The 20,008-nt window shown below is 53.1% G+C and overlaps 1 protein-coding gene and 1 long non-coding RNA gene across 4 annotated transcripts in view; one reads left to right on the top strand and one right to left on the bottom strand.

Annotated features, from left to right (window-relative positions):
- Positions 1-20,008, top strand: part of TMEM120B (transmembrane protein 120B) — a 62,121-nt gene that overhangs the window by 20,219 nt on the left and 21,894 nt on the right. For all 3 annotated transcript variants that reach the window (XM_051837794.3, XM_051837793.3, XM_089323075.1), the window contains exons 2-5: positions 8,199-8,317; positions 9,917-10,033; positions 16,615-16,674; positions 17,246-17,341. In XM_051837794.3, the coding sequence (XP_051693754.1) occupies positions 8,199-8,317; positions 9,917-10,033; positions 16,615-16,674; positions 17,246-17,341 (392 nt within the window). The remainder of the gene's footprint in view (positions 1-8,198; positions 8,318-9,916; positions 10,034-16,614; positions 16,675-17,245; positions 17,342-20,008) is intronic.
- LOC138847436 (uncharacterized) lies at positions 17,551-18,735 on the bottom strand. Its single transcript, XR_011385263.2, has 2 exons — positions 18,580-18,735; positions 17,551-17,760 (listed from the first exon to the last, which is right to left on the bottom strand). It is a non-coding gene; the product is annotated as an uncharacterized LOC138847436 (long non-coding RNA).

Below are 20,008 nucleotides of genomic sequence, written 5' to 3'. Positions count from 1 at the left end.
TGGGGACAGTTGTTCTGTGCTAGGGGGAGGGTGGCTATAAGCTGGTAGAGCCACTCTGCAGGGCTCTCTTAAAACCAGAAATAAGCTGTACTCTCTGACCCAGTAATTCCACTTCTCTTCTCCAGAGAGAATCCTCCCCCAGAGAGACATTTGCTTGTGTGCCCAGAGATGCAATGCAAGGACATGGTTCAGTGTTGCATCGTTGGTTATTCACAGCAACTGCAAACAAGCTAAAGATCCAGCCGTGTGGGAATGATTCAGTGAATTGTACATCTGTAGCATGAACTGCTTCACAGCACTAAGAGTGAAGTGTGTGCTTTAGGGCATAAACTCTGCTGCTGTAGCAAAGAGATCCTGACATAGACTGGCTCTGGTGAGATAGTTTTTTCTCACATCCCAGTCCAAAGGGAGGTGTGGCCCAAGGTTATCCATTGCTGCATAAAACAGCAGTAAGTGCTCCATGCTCATGGATGCTGTGGATCAGGAGTTTAGACAGGGCAGTGTCAAGGCTTGACTGTGCTTTCTGATGTCTAGGGCCTTAGCTGAGAAGATGTGAGTGGTTGGGATAACTCCTGTGGCTAGAGCTGGAATTGTTTGGAGGTTTGTGTATCTGGTTCCTGCACTGGAATGACAAGAACGTGTGTCTTATTGGGAGTGTTCATTGGAGAGCCTACACATGACTCCCCTCTGTGCTTAGGGCTGTGCAGCATGAAAGCCTCAGGGTAGTTGGACTTTGAACTCCAAGAGTGAGTATCCAGCAAATAAGGTAGAAGGTGCATGGCCTCCCATGACTTCTTAGAAGTTGTGTTGATGTCACTTTTTCTTTATTCTATTGGTTGCAAGCCTGCTAGAATATTTTTTTAAAGATTTATTTCTTTATTTGAAAGTCAGGGTTACACACACATATACATAGAGAGAGGTCTTCCATCCACCGGATCACTCCTCACTTGGCCGCAATGGTTGGAGCTGAGCCGATCTGAAGCCAGGAGCCACGAGCTTCTTCTGGGTCTCCCATGCACATATGGAGTGTGGTCCCCATCTTGGTGGTCCCCTGAGAAGCAGCTGTAGTCAGTGGCAGAGCAAGAGATAAATGTAGGAGCAGGAATGACCCCATAGAACAGGGTAAAATTATGGGAAGTTTCATGGTCATCCCATACTTCCCCAGTCTGATGCTTTGAGCAGAAAATATTACTGGCTCTGGGTGGCCAACGATGAGAACTGCGGCATCTGCCGGATGGCATTCAATGGCTGCTGCCCCGACTGCAAGGTCCCGGGAGACGACTGCCCGCTGGTCTGGGGCCAGTGCTCCCACTGCTTCCACATGCACTGCATCCTCAAGTGGCTCAACGTGCAGCAGGTGCAGCAGCACTGCCCCATGTGCCGGCAGGAGTGGAAGTTCAAGGAGTGAACGCCCGTCCGCCCGGCACCGCCGCCCCCCCCCCCCAACGCGCAGCAGGTGCAGCAGCACTGCCCCATGTGCCGGCAGGAGTGGAAGTTCAAGGAGTGAGCGCCCGGCCACCCCCCGCGCCGGGCCAAGATGACTTGGGCCATCTTCCATTGCTTTCCCAGGCCATAGCAGAGAGCTGGATGGGAAGTGGACCCTATTACTGGGGCCATCATCCCCTGCCTTTCCAGGTGCATTACCAGGCAGCTGCACTAAAGTGGAGAGGCCAGGATTTGAACTGGCGCTCCAATATGGGAAGCCGGTGTTCAAAGTGGTAGTTTAGCCTCCTGTGTCACATTGCTAGCCCCAAATAGTTTCTTTATAATGTACATTTTCCATTAACTTTTTTTTTATTTTTTATTTTTTTATTTTTTGACAGAGTGGACAGTGAGAGAGAGAGACAGAGAGAAAGGTCTTCCTTTGCCGTTGGTTCACCCTCCAATGGCCTCCATGGCCGGCGTGCTGCGGCTGGCGTACCGCACTGATCCGATGGCAGGAGCCAGGTACTCATCCTGGTCTCCCATGGGGTGCAGGGCCCACGCACTTGGGCCATCCTCTACTGCACTCCCTGGGCACAGCAGAGAGCTAGCCTGGAAGAGGGGCAAGCAGGACAGAATCCGGCACCCAGACCGGGACTAGAACCCGGTGTGCCGGCGCCGCAAGGCAGAGGATTAGCCTATTGAGCCGTGGCGCCGGCTTCCATTAACTTTTTGAAGACCCCTTGTATGGATGACTTTCAAAAAACTTTTGATTAATATGTAATGCTTGTATGTTTTTATCGGGTGCAATACAGAAATTCAGTACGTGTATACAGCAAAAACTGACCAATTTAGGTAATTACATTTCCTTTTTTTTTTTTTTTTTAATTTTTGACAGGCAGAGTGGACAGTGAGAGAGAGAGACAGGTGAGAAAGGTCTTCCTTTGCCGTTGGTTCACCCTCCAATGGCCGCCGCTGCAGCCGGCGCACCGCGCTGATCCGATGGCAGGAGCCAGGATCCAGGTGCTTTTCCTGGTCTCCCATGGGGTGCAGGGCCCAAGCACCTGGGCCATCCTCCACTGCACTCCCTGGCCATAGCAGAGAGCTGGCCTGGAAGAGGGGCAACCGGGACAGAATCCGGCGCCCCAACCGGGACTAGAACCCGGTGTGCCGGCGCCGCAAGGTGGAGGATTAGCCTATTGAGCCACGGCGCCGGCTACATTTCCATTTTTTAAAAACATTTATTTATTTATTTGAAAGAGTTACACACAGAGAGGAGAGGCAGAGAGAGAGAGAGAGGTCTTCCATCCACTGGTTCACTCCCCAATTGGCCGCAAAAGCTGGAGCTGTGCTGACCCAAAGCCAGGAGCTTCTTCCAGGTCTCCCACATGTGTTCAGGGGCCCAAGGACTTAGGCCATCTTCAGCTTTCCCTGGCCATAGCAGAGAGAGAGCTGGATCAGAAGTGGAGTAGCCGGGACTCAAACCACTGCACGTATGGGATGCTGGCACTGTAGGTGGTGGTTTTTACCTGCTATGCCACAGCGCCAGCCCCAGCATTTCCATTTTCTTATCTTTTCTTTCTTTGGAGCCTAGCAGTCCCACTTTTCCAGGACTTCGTAGGGTATATAATATGTTAGTTTACGAGTGGGCATAGTGGCACAGTGGGTTAAGCCACCACTTGGTGGTGGTTAAACTCTCTGCTTTGCATATGGGAGTGCCTGGTTGGAGTCCGGGTTCCACTTGTGATCCAGCTCCCTGGTAATGTGCATCCTTGGAAGGCTCAGATGTTGGCTCAAGTATTTGGGTCCCTGCCACCCATGTGGGAGGCCTAGATGGAGTTTTCAGGCTCCTGGCTTCAGCCTGGCCCAGACCTGGCTGTTTTGGCCATTTGGGGAGTGGACTAGGTGATGGAGGATCTCCTCTCTTTCCTTTTCTCTCTGTCAGTCTGATCTGCGCTTCAAATAAATAAATAATACTAAAGGAAAAAATAAAGCCAATTAGTTACTTCATGAAATCAGAATTAAGAAATACATTATTGTGGGCTGGCACTGCGGCTCACTAGGCTAATCCTCCACCTGCGGCTCCGGCACCCTGGGTTCTAGTCCCGGTCGGAGCGCCGGATTCTGTCCCGGTCGCCCCTCTTCCAGGCCAGCTCTCTGCTGTGGCCCGGGAAGGCAGTGGAGAATGGCCCAAGTGCTTGGGCCCTGCACCCCATGGGAGACCAGGAAAAGCACCTGGCTCCTGGCTTCAGATCAGCGCGATGTGCCGGCTGCGGCGGCCATTGGAGGGTGAAGCAACGGCAAAAGGGAAGACCTTCCTCTCTCTCTCTCTCTCTCTCTCTCTCTCTCTTTCTTTCTCTCTCACTCTCACTCTCACTCTCTCACTGTCCACTCTGCCTGTCAGAAAGAAAGAAAGAAAGGAAGGAAGGAAAGAAGGAAGGAAAGAAGGAAGGAAGGAAGGAAGGAAGGAAGGAAGGAAGGAAGGAAGGAAGGAAGGAAGGAATACATTATTGTGAAGTGTAGTTCTCCCACTCAGATTTCTGTCACCAGATAGACTTATCTTTTTAATTCCCTTTTCCATGAACTTCTTGGAATCCTTTCATAGTCAAAGGAGACTATAGCTGCAGCTGTACTGTTTTAATTTTTAACAAGGCAATGTCTGTATGTCTTACCTATGACATTAAATATTCATTCGAACCAAGAGGGAGTGTGGTAGACATCTGGCTACTGGTGTTGTGTCCTGTGTTTATCTCCCTGCATGGGACCCAGAGCAACGGGGGCGGGGGGAGGTAGTTGTGTGGGCCCTTTCTCTCCTGGAGCCCCTCAGTGCAGAGACCCCCAGCTTCTCAACGGCTCTCATGTGGTCAGTGTTTCTCTGCCCCTGTTCTTTCCATCGATTCTGGAAGGTTCTTTTTGTTCCCAGAAGATATTTGTTGAGCATAGAGGCATTTTTGGCATTGAAGAATCTAAAAGTGATTAAGACACAGCCTCTCTCTGCACGGATAACTTATTAATTACAGATGGAAACTTAATTGCTATTGAAACAATGGAGAAACCGGATGAACACCTTTAGCAAGCAGTCAGAGTCCACGTCACCCACGCTGGATCCCTCCAGACAGGTGGCACTGTGGATGGGACTTCCCCTTATGGAACTGTGGCCCCAGAGCTTACTCACAAGGAAACGTCAGGGGAACCCAGACAGGAGACGTTCTCAGAACAGCTGGCTTGCACACTTCTCTTTTTTATTTTTTTTTAAGATTTATTTATTTGAAAGGCAGAGACAGAGAGAAAGAGTTCTTCCATCCACTGGTTTACTCCCCAGTTTGCTGTAAGGGCTAGAGCTGAGCCAGTCCGAAGCCAAGTGGATGCAGGTACCCTAAGACTTGGGCCATCTTCCTCTGCTTTCCCAGGCACATTAGCAGGAGCTGGATCGGAAGTGGAGTAGCTGGGACTCGAACCAGCACCCATATGGAATGCCAGCACTGCAGGTGGTGGCTTTACCCACTGACACAGGGCTAGCTTCTCTTATCTTTTTTGAAAAAAGTTTATTGGGGCTAGAGTTGTGGTGTAGTGCCTGCAACGCTGGCATCCCACGTGGGCACTGATTCAAGTCCCGGCTGCTCCACTTATGATCCAGGACCCTGTTAATAGTCCTGGGAAAGCAGTAGAAAGTGGCCTAAGTACTTGGGCCACTGCACCCGTATGGGAGAACCAGAAGAAGCTCCTGGCTCTTGGCTTTGGCCTGGTTTAGCCCCAGCTGTTACAGCCATTTGGGGACTGCAGCAGTGAATGGGAGATCTCTCTCTCTTCCCCTCTTTCTCTGTCTCCCCCTTTTTCTGTCTCTGGAACTTTGCCTTTGAAGTAAATAAATCTTTCAAAAACTAAATTTTTTTTTAAGTTTATTTGAAAGCCAGAGAGACAACAGATGGATAGACAGAGCTCTCTTATCTACTTCTTGGCTCCCCAAAGGCCCAAACTGCCCACATGGGCAACCCAGATGGAGTTCTGGGTTCCTGGCTTCAGCCTGGCTCGGTCCCAGCCATTGGAGTAATTTGGGGAGTGAACCAGCAGATGAAAGATCTTTCTCTCTGTCTCTCACTCCTTACATGTAAGTCTGCTTTTCTTTTTCTTTTGTTAAAGATTTATTTATTTATTTTGAAAGATAGATTTAGAAAGAAAGGGAGAGACCCAGAGAGAGATCTTCCCTAGGCTGGTTCACTGCCCAAGTGGCCACAACTGTTGGAGCTGTGCCGATTAGAAGCCAGCAGCCAGGAGCTTCTTTCAGGTCTCCCATGTGGGTGCAGGGACCCAAGGACTTGGGTTACTCTCTGCTGCTTTCCCAGGCCCATCAGCAGGGAGCTGGATTGGAAGTGGAGCAGTCAGGACTTGAACTGGCACCCCACCCATTTGGGATGTTAGCACTGTAGGCAGCGGCTTTACTTGCTACACCACAGCACTGGCCCCTCTGCTTTTCAAATAAATAAATATTAAACAAACAAAAAAAGATAAAGATAGCAACCTGTATTTGGATGGTGTATGAGGTCACAGTGTTGTGTAGTATCAAGGTTAAACTTTCTGTGCTTGGTAGCAATGAGAGAATGTCCCTGTTCTTTTTTTTTTTTTTTTTTTTTTTGACAGGCAGAGTGGACAGTGAGAGAGAGAGACAGAGAGAAAGGTCTTCCTTTGCCGTTGGTTCACCCTCCAATGGCCGCCACAGCCGGCGCGCTGCGGCCGGCGCACCGCGCTGATCCGATGGCAGGAGCCAGGAGCCAGGTGCTTTTCCTGGTCTCCCATGGGGTGCAGGGCCCAAGCACCTGGGCCATCCTCCACTGCACTCCCGGGCCACAGCAGAGAGCTGGCCTGGAAGAGGGGCAACCGGGACAGAATCCAGCGCCCCAACCGGGACTAGAACCCGGTGTGCCGGCGCCGCAAGGCGGAGGATTAGCCTAGTGAGCCGCGGCGCCGGCCCCTTTGATTTTTTTTTAACCAAACTTACAAAACTGTTTCCATCTTTCTGCCCACATAAAATTAGGTGGCCAGATTATTTGGCCTCTTGGCTGTGGTTTACTGGTGTCTGATAGAGAAAATTCGTATGCACCTGCATGCACACACAGGCAAGGGAAAGACAGCAAGTGCGGCGTAATGAGAACGGTCGGTGAATCTAAGTGAGACGCCTATGGCAGTTGTTTGTATTTTTCTTACAATTCTTCTGCATTTGTGAAATTATTTTAGAATAAAAATAGATAAAGGGCATGATTTTTCTCTCTGGGGGGCTCAGAGATCACTTTACATCTCAGTTTCTGACTTAACTTTTGTATCCGGTGACCCCTGTGGCAGATGTGAGCATGTAGGCTCTGACCTCACTGTGTGACCACCCCACTGCTAGATACCTTTCTCAGTGGCCATGTTAAATATGTCTGTTGGATGGCGGGCATCGCGGCTCAATAGGCTAATCCTCCACCTAGCGGCGCCGGCACACCAAGTTCTAGTCCCGGTCGGGGTGCCGGATTCTGTCCTGGTTGCTCCTCTTCCAGTCCAGCTCTCTGCTGTGGCCCGGGAGTGCCGTGGAGGATGGCCCAGGTCCTTGGACCCTGCACCTGCATGGGAGACCAGGAGAAGCACCTGGCTCCTGCCTTCGGATCAGTGTGATGCACCAGCTGCAGCGCGCCGGCCGCAGCAGCCATTGGAGGGTGAACCAACGGCAAAGGAAGACCTTTCTCTCTCTCTCTCTCTCTCTGTCCACTCTGCCTGTAAAAAAAAAAAAAAAAGTGTCTTGGTGGGAGTGGTTTTGTGAGACAGCAGGTAAAGCTGCCAGCTATAATGCAGGCATCCTGTGTGGGTGCTGGTTTGTGTCCCAGCTGTTTTACTCCAATCCAGCTCTCTGCTAATGGTCTGAGAAAAGCATCAGAAGATGGCCAAAGTCCTTGGGCCTCTGCCACCCACATGGGAGACTGGGAAGAACCTCCTGGCTTCTGGCTCCTGGCTTCAGCCTGGCCCAGCCCTGGCTCTTGCAGCCATCTGGGGAGTGAATCAGCAGATGGAAGCTCTTTATTTCTCTCTGTAATTCTGACTTTCAAGTAAATCTTTTCCTTTTTTTTTTTGACAGGCAGAGTGGACAGTGAGAGAGAGAGAGAGAGAAAGGTCTTCCTTTGCCATTGGTTCACCCTCCAATGGCCGCCGCGGCTGGTGCACTGCGGCCGGCACACCGCGCTGATCCGATGGCAGGAGCCAGGTGCTTCTCCTGGTCTCCCATGGGGTGCGGGGCCCAAGTACATGGGCCATCCTCCACTGTACCCCCTGGCCACAGCAGAGAGCTGGCCTGGAAGAGGGACAACTGGGACAGAATCCGGAGCCCTGACCAGGACTAGAACCCGGTGTGCTGGCGCCGCAAGGTGGAGGATTAGCCTAGTGAGCCGCGGCGCCGGCTTCCTTTTTTTTTTTAATATTTTTTTGAAAGGCAAAGTTACAGAGAGAAGGAGGGAGAACCAGAGAGAGAGAGATCGATCCATCTTCCAGCTCTGAGCCAGTAAGTTGCCAGAGGATTGGAGGAGACTGGCCTGGATAGGGAAAAACAGCCATTCCTCATCACGAGGGCTGGACCGTGTGGTCTTCCCTGAATGCAGTCCCCATTTTCTCAGCCACATCGTGATAGCTGTGTCCTTTTCTGTGTGCAACTGTGACCTCTGGTCTTGCCCCGGCCATGAGCAGTCCATGGAAAATAACCTGTTCATTCCCCCCACCCCACCCCATCCTGTGCTGGCTCCTGGGTCCCTCAGGAGACGCACAGGGTCTACAGGCAGAAGCTGGAGGAGCTGACCGCGCTGCAGACCTCGTGCAGCGGCTCCATCAACAGGCAGAAGAAGCGCCTCAAGGACCTCAAGCACACCCTCCAGAGGTAGGCGGGGCTGCGGCTCTGAGGCACAGAAGCCCAGCTCAAGGCCGGCTTGAGCAGACTGGGGATTTTCATGGGAAAAAACAGAAGTAGCTTCAGGCGTCCTTAGATCTAGGGGTCAGAGGGTGTTTCTAGGCATCTGTTTTTTTTCCTCTGAATTCCACGTTCCCATAGATTGTCTCTGCTGTCAGGCTGACCGCCCCCTGCTGGCCCCTGAGGTGACCACCAGCAGTGCTGGGCTCAGATCCTCCAGCCTTGCTTCCTACCTGATTGGCCGGCTAAGCAGAACGAGCAGAAGTTCTGGGCGTGGTCCTCATTGGGTGAGATTGGTCAGGTGTCTACTTGTGAACCAATCACTGAGACCACGTGGGCGGGACCATGTCCTGAGCCAACTGTGTGACCTTGCAGGGCGGGGCAGCTCCTGGCGGGAAGAGGATGAGAGCAAGTTTTCCAGGTGTGAGGTTGGTCAGGTGCTGTTTTCAGAAGTCTTGCTGGCCAGTAAACAATAGGTGTCCTTAGGGATGTGAGGGGCCCTCCCAGACAGGAACACCTGGTGCAGACAGACTTGAGCTTGTGACTTAGTTCCGTTCCTGAGCCCAGATCACGTTTGCTTCCCCTGCCTCTGGTCTTCATGGTCTGGGAAACTGCCTCATCCCCTTGTAGGTGAAGGGGTCCCGGGGTGCTGTGACCCGCCCCGGGCAGGCAGGCAGTGCAGGCCTCTAAGCTGGGCCTCGCTTCCAGCCAACTCTTCCCTCTCTCGTGGGCAGTTTATGGGAGAGATGTTGTTCCCCAGCCTTGGCTGCCCGTTAGGCCCATTATCATGGGCTGGAGAGTGTGGATGGCTCCACATGGAGACGGCACCGCTCTTGAAAAACAATACATCTTCCTGTGCCTCCTGGCCTAGGGCATTTCGTCCTCTGCACTGTTGCTAACTCTGTGGGTGGGGTGTGGACTTGGGTATTGTGGGATGTTTTCCCATGGCCCTGGCCTCTGCTAGCAGAACCCCCGCCCTGCGTGGTAACCAGGATGTCTCTAGACACCACCCCATGGCCCCAGTAGAGAAGCACCTAGATCCAAGGTTGGCCTGAGAGTTAGGGGCTTAGACAAAGGACCCCTCCCATTCTGGGGTCCTGTGTCTCATGCCAGGTTTTTCCGGTATTAAGTTAGTGTCACCAGCGAATAGCGGTCAGACCTCAGTCACTGAGTGCTTATACTTGCAGGTGCCTCTTGTCCTGTCAGTAATTCTCAGGTTATTCTCTTTGTGGAGTGAGAAGGAAGGCAGTTGAGCCAGTTGGTATCGTTTGTCCATGCGGTGTGCATACAGTATCATTCCAGGTGCTTGACGCTGTGTCCACCCCTTCATCCCTGCACTGGGATCATCTGTGAGCTGGGCCCACATTATGGCCGGTTTTCAGGCTTGGGAGATAGGGCAGAGAGGTTCAAGAGCTTGCCCGAGACCACAAGCCTGCCAGGGAGCCAGCATCACACCCTGAGGGGATGGATGGGGAGGCTGCTGGAGGGTGGGAGAGCGGTGCCCAGGGCGTCTGGATCCCTCCTCCCTCTGAGCGATGCCCTGCCCCCACACCCACTCCTCTCACCCAGGTACAAGCGCCATGCCAGTCGGGAGGAGGCGGAGCTGATCCAGCAGATGAGCGCCAACATCAAGGAGAGGCAGAACGTCTTCTTCGACATGGAGGCCTACCTGCCCAAGAAGAACGGGTGAGACCTGGAGCCCCGGCTCTCCCAGCTCCCTGTGGGGGCTCCAAGTTGGGCGGTGCAGGAAGGAGAGGGTGACTTCCCCTGAGCCCAGGAGGGGGCCGCATTCCCTGCCTGTGGCAGAGATATTTCTGGGAGGGCATGTGAGGAACCAGCACCCCCCACAGGCATGATGTCCTTTTCCAATGGAATGAGCACATATCAAGTGACTACTGCATGCCCCGCATTGTGCTGGGAGTCCCTTGGTGTCAGCCGTTCTATCAACAGCTGCATGCGTCAGGTTCAGAGACACGACGAAATCCTGGCCAAGGTGGCTTAGCCCAGAACTGACCAAGCTCTGCCTCCGCAGCCGGTGCCTGTCTTGTCTTCTCCATTCAGGGAAATCCCCACCTGCCACTGCCACTCTCACTGCTCCAGAGAGAGTTCCTCCTGTGTCATATCGGGACCTGCCTGGGGCTGCTAAGCGTCCCATCCCTTCCCCAACCCCATTTCCTCGTCTGGCCTGGCATGGGTCTGAGCCTATACCAGGAGTGAACTCCCTTTAGCCTGCAGTGGGGCGGGGCAGCCTACCAGCCCTGGTGTTTTTTTGTTGTTGTTGTTTTGTTTTGTTTTTAGAGTTTATTTATTTATTTGAGAGGTAGAGTTACAGACAGAGGGAGAGACAAAGAATGATCTTCCATCTGTTGGTTCACTCCCTAGATGGCCACAATGGCCGGAGCTGGACTGATCTGAAGTCAGGAGCCAGGGGCTTCTTCTAGATCTCCCACATGGGTGCAGGGGCCCAAGGACTTGGACCATCTTCTACTGCCTTCCCAGGCCATAGCAGAGAGTTGGATTGGAAGAGGAGCAGCTGGGAATAGAACCAGCACCCATATGGGATGCCGGCACCGCAGGCAGAAGCTTAGCTCACCCTGCCACTGCACAGGCCCAGCCCTGTTGTATGTTGACCCATTCTTTTCTGCCGTGTTTGGTTAGCAAGGCCCTAGGTTGGGTGGTGATAGTCTTCTACAGGGCAGAGCAGCAGTGCGGCACTCATGGCTCTCCTTACTCCCTCCCTGCGCCTCTCCGCCATTCCTTTGTACGTCTTTCCTCTGTCAGCAAACTGTGGATTACAAGTGATAGGAAAACCAACTCAAAGTTGCTTAAGAACAAACAGGAGACTTACTGGCTGACACAATTGAAAACTCAGCTGCAGCTTCAGGTGGGCTGGGTCCTGTGTTCAGTTGATGCTGTTTGGACCTCTCAGCGTTCTTTTTACTCTCTTTGCCAGTGGGTGCCTTTCATTCTTGGACACACGTTCTCTGTCATGTGAGCCCCATGCTTCTGGGCTTGCATCCCACCTGCTAAGCAATTCTAGTACAAAAAGTTCAGTTCCCCAGGAGTTCCAGGAAAAGTCCCAGGGCTGACTCTCACCGGTCCAGACAGCATCATGTGACCATCCTTATCCTAATCAGAGGTGCTGCTCTGGTTGTTTGGGTCATGTGCTTTTTCCTTTAGCCACAGGGAGAAGAGAGATGCTCTGAAAGGAAGTTGCACTGCCCTCTGGGGAGGTGGGGACGGTATGGCAGGTGGGAAGAAAATACATATCCTGTGCACACGCCCACAGCAGTCACACCAGACGGGAAGCGCCCACGGGGCCACACGTAGCTCTCTGCTTTCTGCTCTCAGACTCCTGCTCGCCCTTCACAGTGCAGCTGAGGGAGACCTTGTCATGTCCCCTTCTGTCCGTGGGCTTGTATGCCGTGTCTGCACCTTTGCTGATGCAGTGGAGTCCAGGTTCCTCCAACACAGGTCCAAGCGTGTTTGGGAGAGCTTCATCCTTCCCAGACATCATGGGCCCGAGAGGAGTGGGCCAGGAGGGGTGGGCTTGAGAGGTCGTCCTGGGGCTCATGGCCCTTCCGTCTGACCGCCCCATGCCCCTCTGTGAGTTGTCTCATCTGGATGAAACTGACTTCTACCCCACGTTCTCAGGAAGGGTAAAGAGAGCCAGGGGTACCCACCAAGTCTCCCCTCACCCCCCGTTTAAAAAGGAGATTTATTTATTTATTTGTAAGGCAGAATGACAAAGAGAGGTAGATTTTCCATCTATTAGTTCACTCTTCAAATAGCTGAAAAAACCAGGGCCAAGCCAGACCAAAACAGGGAACCTGGAACTCCACAGGGGTCTCCCATGTGGGTGTCAGGAACCAAAGGCCTTGGGCCATCATCTGTTGCTTCCCGTATGCCTTAATGGGGGGCCGGATTGGAAGCAGAACAGCCGAGACTCGAACTGGTGCTCTGAGGTGGGATGCTGATGTCACAAATGGCAGCTTAACCTGCTGTGCCAGACTCCCTGCCCCAAGCAAATTCTTTTTCGCAAAAACTGCCATTTCCTGGGGAAGCTGACACACACACTGCCTACTCAGAAACTCGACTCCTGGGTGCATGCCCAAAGGCAACGTGTGCTTTTGTCCTGCCATTCACAGCGGAGAAAACAGGCCCAGGAGGCCATGTAATGTATGATTCTGTTTATGTGAATTGCCCAGAGAGACAAATCCATAGAGACAGATTGTGGTTGCCAGGGGCTGGGGGGAAGGGAGGGAGAACACGGAGTCATTATTGCTGGGTTGCCTGTTTCTTTGTGGGGGATGGGAATGTTCTGGAATTAGATCACGGTGATGGTTGCACAACACTGTAAATGTAAAAATCATTAAATTGTGTACTTTAAAAGGACAGATTTTATGGTGTGTAAATTGTATCTGACTTAAAAAAAAAAAAAAAAAAGAATGCTCTTAGCTGAGTAAATACTGAAGCACATGAGTGCTGAACGACCTCATGAGAAGCGAGCCAGGCAGACGCGGGAAGAGGACTGCGTGGCCTTGCTTGTGTGCGAGATCAGAGCGGGAACGAGATTCAGAGGAGCAGTGCACTGCTGGCTGCCGAGGACGGGGCACAGGGGAAGCTGGGAGGTGGCGGTCACGGGGCAGAGTTGCGCTGTGTAGCCTACGTTGAGAGATGTAGCAGATAAAGTGAGGACCCCAGTTCATCAGACTGTGGGACACGCAGGGCTTCAGAAAGCTCTTGGCAAATGATCATAACGGGGTCTTCATGCATGTCGTGAAAACGCTATGCGTGGAGAGCAGTGCTGTGGCTTAGTGGGTGAGGCCGCAGCCTGCAGTGCCGGTGTCCCATATGGGCGCCAGTTCGAGTCCCTGCTGCTCCACTTCCAATCCAGCTCTCTGCTATGACCTGGGAAAGTAGTAGAAGATGGCTCAGGTCCTTGGGCCTCTGCACCCATGAGGGAGACCTGGAAGAAGCTCCTGGCTCCTGGCTTTGGATTGGCTCAGCTCTGGCTGTTGTGGCCACTTGGGAGTGAATGAATGGGTGGAAGAGCTTTCTCTCTCTCTCTCTGCCTCCGCCTCTGCCTTTGCCTCCCTGTAACTCTGCCTTTCAAATAAATAAATATTTTTTTTTAAAAAAGCTATGCATAGATTTCAATTTTTTTGTATCAAAATAAACATTTTTTAAAAAAATAAGGTAGCAAAGTTTATTATTTATTTGAAAGAGAATAAAAGAGAGGGAAGCATGAGAGAGAGGGAGAGAGAGTCATCTGCTGTTCACTTCTAAATGCCTGCCACCGCCAGGACTGGGGGAGGTTGAACTCAAAAGCCAGGAACCCCAGATGTCCCCTGCAGGTGACAGGGGCCCAGGAGCGTGGCTGTCATCTGCTGCCTCCCAAGTGCGTTAGCAGGGGACTGGGCTGGAAATGTGGTGGAGCTGTGACTCCATCCTGGGCACTCTGATATGGGATATGGGCATCCCAAGTGGCTGCTTTACCCACTGTGCCACATACCTGCCCTCAAACAATTCCATTTTCCCCAAACTTTTGAAAGTATACCTAAGGGCTGGCGCCGTGGCTCACTAGGCTAATCCTTCATCTGCAGTGTCGGCACCCCGGGGTTCTAGTCCCGGTTGGGGCACCAGATTCTGTCCCGGGTGCTCCTCTTCCAGGCCAGCTCTCTGCTGTGGCCCGGGAAGGCAGTGGAGGATGGCCCAGGTCCTTGGGCCCTGCACCTGCATGGGAGACCAGGAGGAAGCACCTGGCTCCTGGCTTCGGATCAGTGTAGTGTGCCGGCCGCAACGCATGGGCCGTAGCAGCCACTTGGGGGTTGAACCAATGGAAAAAGGAAGACCTTTCTGCCTCTCTCTCTCTCTCTCTCACTGTCTAACTCTGCCTGTCAAAATAATAATAATAATAAAGAAAGAAAGAAAACAAGGACTGTGGGTGCACATTTGGTTCAGTGGTTAAGATGCCATTGGGATGCCTACGTCCCATGTGGAAGTATCTGGGTTTGAGTCCCAGTTCCACTCCTGATTCCAGCACACCCTGGGAGGTAGCAATGTCTCAAGTACCTGGGTCCTTGCCACCCACATGGGAGACTCAGATTGAGTTTCTTTTCTTTTCTTTTCTTTTTTTTTTTTTTTTTTTTTTTTTTGACAGAGTGGACAGTGAGAGAGACAGAGAGAAAGGTCTTCCTTTGCCGTTGGTTCACCCTCCAATGGCCGCCGCGGCCGGCGCACCGCGCTGATCCGATGGCAGGAGCCAGGAGCCAGGTGCTTTTCCAGGTCTCCCATGGGGTGCAGGGCCCAAGCACCTGGGCCATCCTCCACTGCACTCCCTGGCCACAGCAGAGAGCTGGCCTGGAAGAGGGGCAACCGGGACAGAATCCGGTGCCCCGACCGGGACTAGAACCCGGTGTGCCGGCACCGCTAGGCGGAGGATTAGCCTAGTGAGCTGCGGCACCGGCTCAGATTGAGTTTCTGGCTCCTAGCTTAGACATGGCCCAGCCTTGGCTACTTGTAGGTATTTGGAAAACAAAATAGGACAGAAGTGCACACACACACACACACATACACACACTCCCTTTCAAATAAACAAAAAAATAAAAACGCCACTAGAAACAAAAGCTAAAAGTAAGTCAAATGTTCATCAACAGAAGGAATAACTAAGTTGTGGTCTCTCCCTTCGATGAAATATCATACATCGTGAGAGAGGGGCTGCTGATGAACACGCGCCATGGGTGAATGTTGTAGATGTACTCTTGAGGGAAGAGAGCCAAGCGTGAGATCACACACTGTGTACATTTATGTAAAGTTCAGTAATAGGCAAAATGGGAGCCAGTGTTGCACAGCAGGTTAAGCCTGCCGCCTGCAAGGACAGCATTCCACATTGGGGTGCCAGTTTGAGTCTCAGCTACTCCGCTTCCAGTCCAGCTCCTGGTTGGTGCACCTGGGAAGGCAACAGAAGATTGCCCAAGTACGTGGACCCCTGCTACCCACATGGGCAACAAGGATGGAGTTTCTGGCTCTTGGCTTTGGCCTGTGACAGCCCTGGCTATTGTAGCCATTTGGGGGCATAAACCAGCAGGAGGAAGGTGGATCTTTTCTGTCTCTCTGCCTTTCAAATAAATAAATAAATCTTCCCCCCAAAATAAGCAGAATGTATCCATAGTGATAGAATATGTGACTGTTACCTTTGGATGCTGCTGGCTTGGGGAGGGGCATGTGGGAGCCCCCTGGGGCTGGGAAAGTTTTATTCTTTGATTTAGAGGTTGGGTAACAGTGTAAATGTGTGAACATTCTTTTTTTTTTTTTTTTTCTTATTTATTTGAGAGGTGGAGGTGCAAACAATGGAGGGAGAGACAGAGAAAGGTCTTCCTTCCATTGGTTCACCCCCAAAATGGCCGCTACGGCCTGTGCGTTGTGGCCAGCATGCTACGCCAATCCGAAGCCAGGAGCCAGGTGCTTCTCCTGGTCTCCCACATGCGTGCAGGGCCCAAGGACTTGGGCCATCCTCCACTGCCTTCCTGGGCCACAGCAGAAAGCTGGACTGGAAGAGGAGCAACTGGGACTAGAACCCGGTACCCATATGGGGTTCCGGTGCCACAGGCGGAGAATTAGCCAAGTGAGCCATGGTGCAAGCCCCCCCCCCCTTTTTTTAAGAATTATTTATTGGAAAGAGGGGAAGAGACCGAGATCGTCCATCCCTGGTTCATTTCCCAAATGGCCAAAACGACCAGGACTGGTTCAGGCTGAAGCTAGGAGCCTGGAATTCTATTCGGGTCTCCCACCTGGGTGACAGGGGCCCAAGCACTTGGGCCATCTCTCAGTGCTTTCCCAGGCCATTAGCAGGGAGCTGGATAGGAAGTGGAACAGCCGGAACTTGAACCGCGGCCTTTGTATGGGACACTGGCATTGTGGGTGGAGGCTGGCCCCTAAAAATTCATGTTTTACACTTCCGGTGTGTGCATTTGTGAATGTTCTACCTTAATTTTAAAGAGAAGCCTGTTTAAATTGACCTAGAGGCTGTACCACTAGCTTCCCATCACTCACATGCTCCCATCTGGCTGCAATGCAGGCTGGGGGTTATAGCCTCCAGGCGTCCTGTGTCACAGTTACCACGTTCTGTGGCTGCTGGTGGCTGTCCCTTGATGTGGGCCCACAGTTGGCCTAGCTCTGCGTTCTTGCTCCAGTGCTCAGTGTGTGCTTGTGAAGTTTGTAGAGTTCCCGGTCAATGCCCACCGCTCACTGGTTTCTCCTTCCAGGCTCTACTTGAATCTGGTCCTTGGAAATGTGAACGTGACCCTTCTCAGCAACCAGGCCAAGTACGTGTGCCCACACCCAGGCCCCCTGCTCTTCCCGCTCTGGGAAGCTGGACCCAAGCTCGACGTTTTGGTTGACAGTCAGGGCTTTGGTTTTCCTGACCCTGTCATTGCAGTGTGTAGACCATATTGGGGGTGATCTTTCCGTCTTTCCCAGAATCAGTGTGTGGTGGGTAGAACCCCCAATCCCACCCCTTCTCACACACATTTCTCAAGGGAAATGAGCATCCTGTCCACCTTCACTGCCCACTTCCAGGTAAAAGCGAACTTTGCCATTGCGGCTGCTGTAGTTGATTGAGGGGGGAGACCCTGTCTGTGGTCCCTGTGTGTCCCCAGCAGAGCTCAGAGTCCTAAGCCAGGAGCCCAGGGATGTGGGGAGCTTGTATAGTGATCCCCCATTCCCTTAGTGGGCCTCACTAGTTCAGGGCCAGGCTGACCTTGAGCAGGGTAGAATGGACCCCACAGGGTGTGGGAGTATCTGCAGGTAAAGGCTCTCGTGGGGCTGAGGGTCCCTCCCCCAGACAGGAGCAGTAACCATCTGTGGCCTTTTCCTGGGGTGGGTGTGCCATGGCAGGTTTGCCTACAAGGACGAGTATGAGAAGTTCAAGCTCTACCTGACCATCATCCTGCTCCTGGGCGCAGTGGCCTGCCGGTTTGTCCTGCACTACAGGTAATGGAGGGTGTTGTGTGCTACGGGAACGCAGGGTGCCCGGAGGGCGCCAGCAGAGAGGGATCTGGGGGCTCCAGGGGCCTTTGTGATGGTGGAGAAGGAACATTTCTAATAGGAAACAGTGGTCCTGTCCCCCTACAGCCACCTGGCAAACACCCACCCAGCAGCCGCTGGGAGGGCCTCCCAGTATTTAAGGAGAGGGCAGTGTGGTCCATCCAGGCAGTAGAATGTTATTTAGCCATAAAAAAAAAAAAAAAAGGAGCAGTGACACCTGCCACGATGTGGATGGGCCTTGAAGGCAGGATACTGAGTGAAAGAAGCCAGACGCAGACAGCCACGCCCTGTTGGAGTCCATCTGTTCGAAGCGTTCAGAACAGGCAGATCCACGGGGACCGAGTCGTTCAGTGGTTGCCAGGAGCCTGGAAGAGGAAGGCAGTGACTGCTCGTGGAGGGTTTCGTTGCAGACTGATGGAAGTGTTCTGGAATTGGGTCATGGTGCTAGTTGCACAAGTCCATGGGTGTGTTACAAACCACTGAATCCTGTGCTTTAAAAGGACGCATTTCATGGCATGTGAACTGTATTTCACCAAAAAAGAAGGGAAACACCAGCTCAGTCCACCTGGGTTTAAATCCTGGCTTTGATCCTAACTGGTGGTTCCCCAGGCAGGTTCTAGCTGGGAGCTTCCGTCTCCCCATTAGTAGGAGTGGGGCGACAGCAGTGGTCCTGGCACAGTTCGTGGAACTTGCCCTGTGTGTGGCCCACTGCAATGCCTTTGAGAGTTGGCCACTTCTTGGGGCAGGATGAGGCCATGATGGGCCCTGGGTTTTCTGCCTCTGTGGGGAGGCAGCCGGGTACAGCGTGGGCATGTGGCCCACATGTCAAGGGTTTATTTCCTGGCAGGCGCGTGGCTGGGAGTCTGGCCACTGGTCTGGCAAACCAGGGCTCTCGCAGGCCCTGGGGCCTGGCGTGGTTCCACTGGGGCAGAGGCTGCCCATGGCAGCAGTGCCTGCTCACAGGCCCCCTCAAGGGGGTTAAAGTTCTCGATGGACACCTGAAGTCCCTCTCACTGGGGCTGCTGGACCAGAGGGCAGGCCTGTGGTGGGAGGTCAAATTCTGGGCCTCAGCAGGGTCTGGGTATTTCCCTTTCTCTCCCACCCCTTCCGTGTTAGTCTCTGAGGGTTGCCGAAGCAGTGCCTTGATCTGGGGGGCTTCAGGCGACAGAGGTGGGTCTGCTTACCGTCCTGGAGGCCGGAAGGCTGTGGTCAGGGTCTGGGCAGGGGCCTCAGGCCCTCCTGTCTCCTCCGGTTCAGAGTGTTGCTGGCAGCTCTGGCTGTTGAATTCCTTGAAGCTGTTTCACTCTGGTCTCTGCCCCTGGTCATGTGCTGCTTGCCCTGTGCGTCTCATGCATGGCCTTGTTAGGAGGGCACCAGGCATCGTCCACCCTCTCCCAGGATGACCTCCTCATAACTAATCACGTTTACAAACACCATATTTTCAAGTAGGCCACACTCTGAAGTCCCAGGGGACGAGAGTGTCTGGGTGAAGCTAGAGGGATGCAGGGCCAAGGAAGGCAGGGGGCCTCTCTCCAGAGGCTGCATCGGGCAGGAAACAGATTCACCCCCAAGCCAACAGCCTGGGTTTAGCCTATAAGAGCCCAGCTCCTGACCTGCAAAACTGTAACAGGATGAATGTGAGTGGCTTTGAGCCACCATGGCTGTGGTCTTTCGTTATGGCAGCTGCAGGAGGCCAGGACTCCTACCCTGTCTTCACCAGAAAGATGCAGGAAGGGAATGACAGAAAATACCATGGGCTCACGGCTCGCTGCTGGGCCTCCCCTGGAGGGTTCTAGAGTTTGCTCCACTGAGTGACCCTCCCTCCCCTGGCTTCCTGTTTGAGTGCAGAGAACCTCAGTGGTCAGTTTCTGGGACTCATTTCTCAGAACGCAGACACCATGGTGCTCCCAGCTTACAAAAGGGACGCTGGGCTGGACAGTGCTCTAGCCCTGCCCCATGCACTGTGTATCGAGCTCAGCTCATGCTCACTGGCACTGTGCGGGAGGGGCGGGGCCCCACTTCGCAGAGGATGAGTCACTTGTCCGTGGCCCCACAGCCGGGGAGAGGAAGAGAGCATGGATTGGACTCCACAGGCCCTGGATTCCAGACTGTTCCTGGCTCTCCAAGGCACTTGCAGGCAGTGGCCCAGCAGGGTGGCCTGAGTCTGTCCTCTGCCACCACAGACAGCATCCACAGCTCAGAGATGTCTCCCAGCATCTTCTGTCGCTGTTGAAATTGCAGCTTCCCACCGTTTGCCTCCAGCGCCGTTCTGGTTGGCTGGTTAGAGGCCTCATCCAAGAGGCTGGCAGAGCTTTGGAGGGGCTGTCAGTCACCAGTCACCAGTGCCCACCAGCAAGGATCCCTTGAGTCAGGGTGAGCCTTCTCACTTCACAGATGGCAAGGCTGAGGCCAGTGGCCCCCATCAAAGGGGCAGAGGAGTTTTCCAGTTAGCTCTACAACTGCGGTCGGGAGAATGTTTTTGTCTGTGTTACACCGCTGGCTTCAGGAGCCACACTGCAAAGTGTCCCTTCTCTGAGCCCTTTTGTCACTGTCCTGCCAGGAGTTTCACATGAGACAGGGAGGACGTAGAAGAGAGACAGATTGCTGTAGGCT

The sequence above is a fragment of the Oryctolagus cuniculus genome, chromosome 21, assembly GCF_051225735.1.
Source record: "Oryctolagus cuniculus isolate XC-2025 breed Fujian yellow rabbit chromosome 21, ASM5122573v1, whole genome shotgun sequence".
NCBI lineage: Eukaryota > Metazoa > Chordata > Mammalia > Lagomorpha > Leporidae > Oryctolagus > Oryctolagus cuniculus.
Note: the sequence above shows the minus strand (reverse complement) of the source record. Positions and strands in the feature narration are given on the sequence as shown.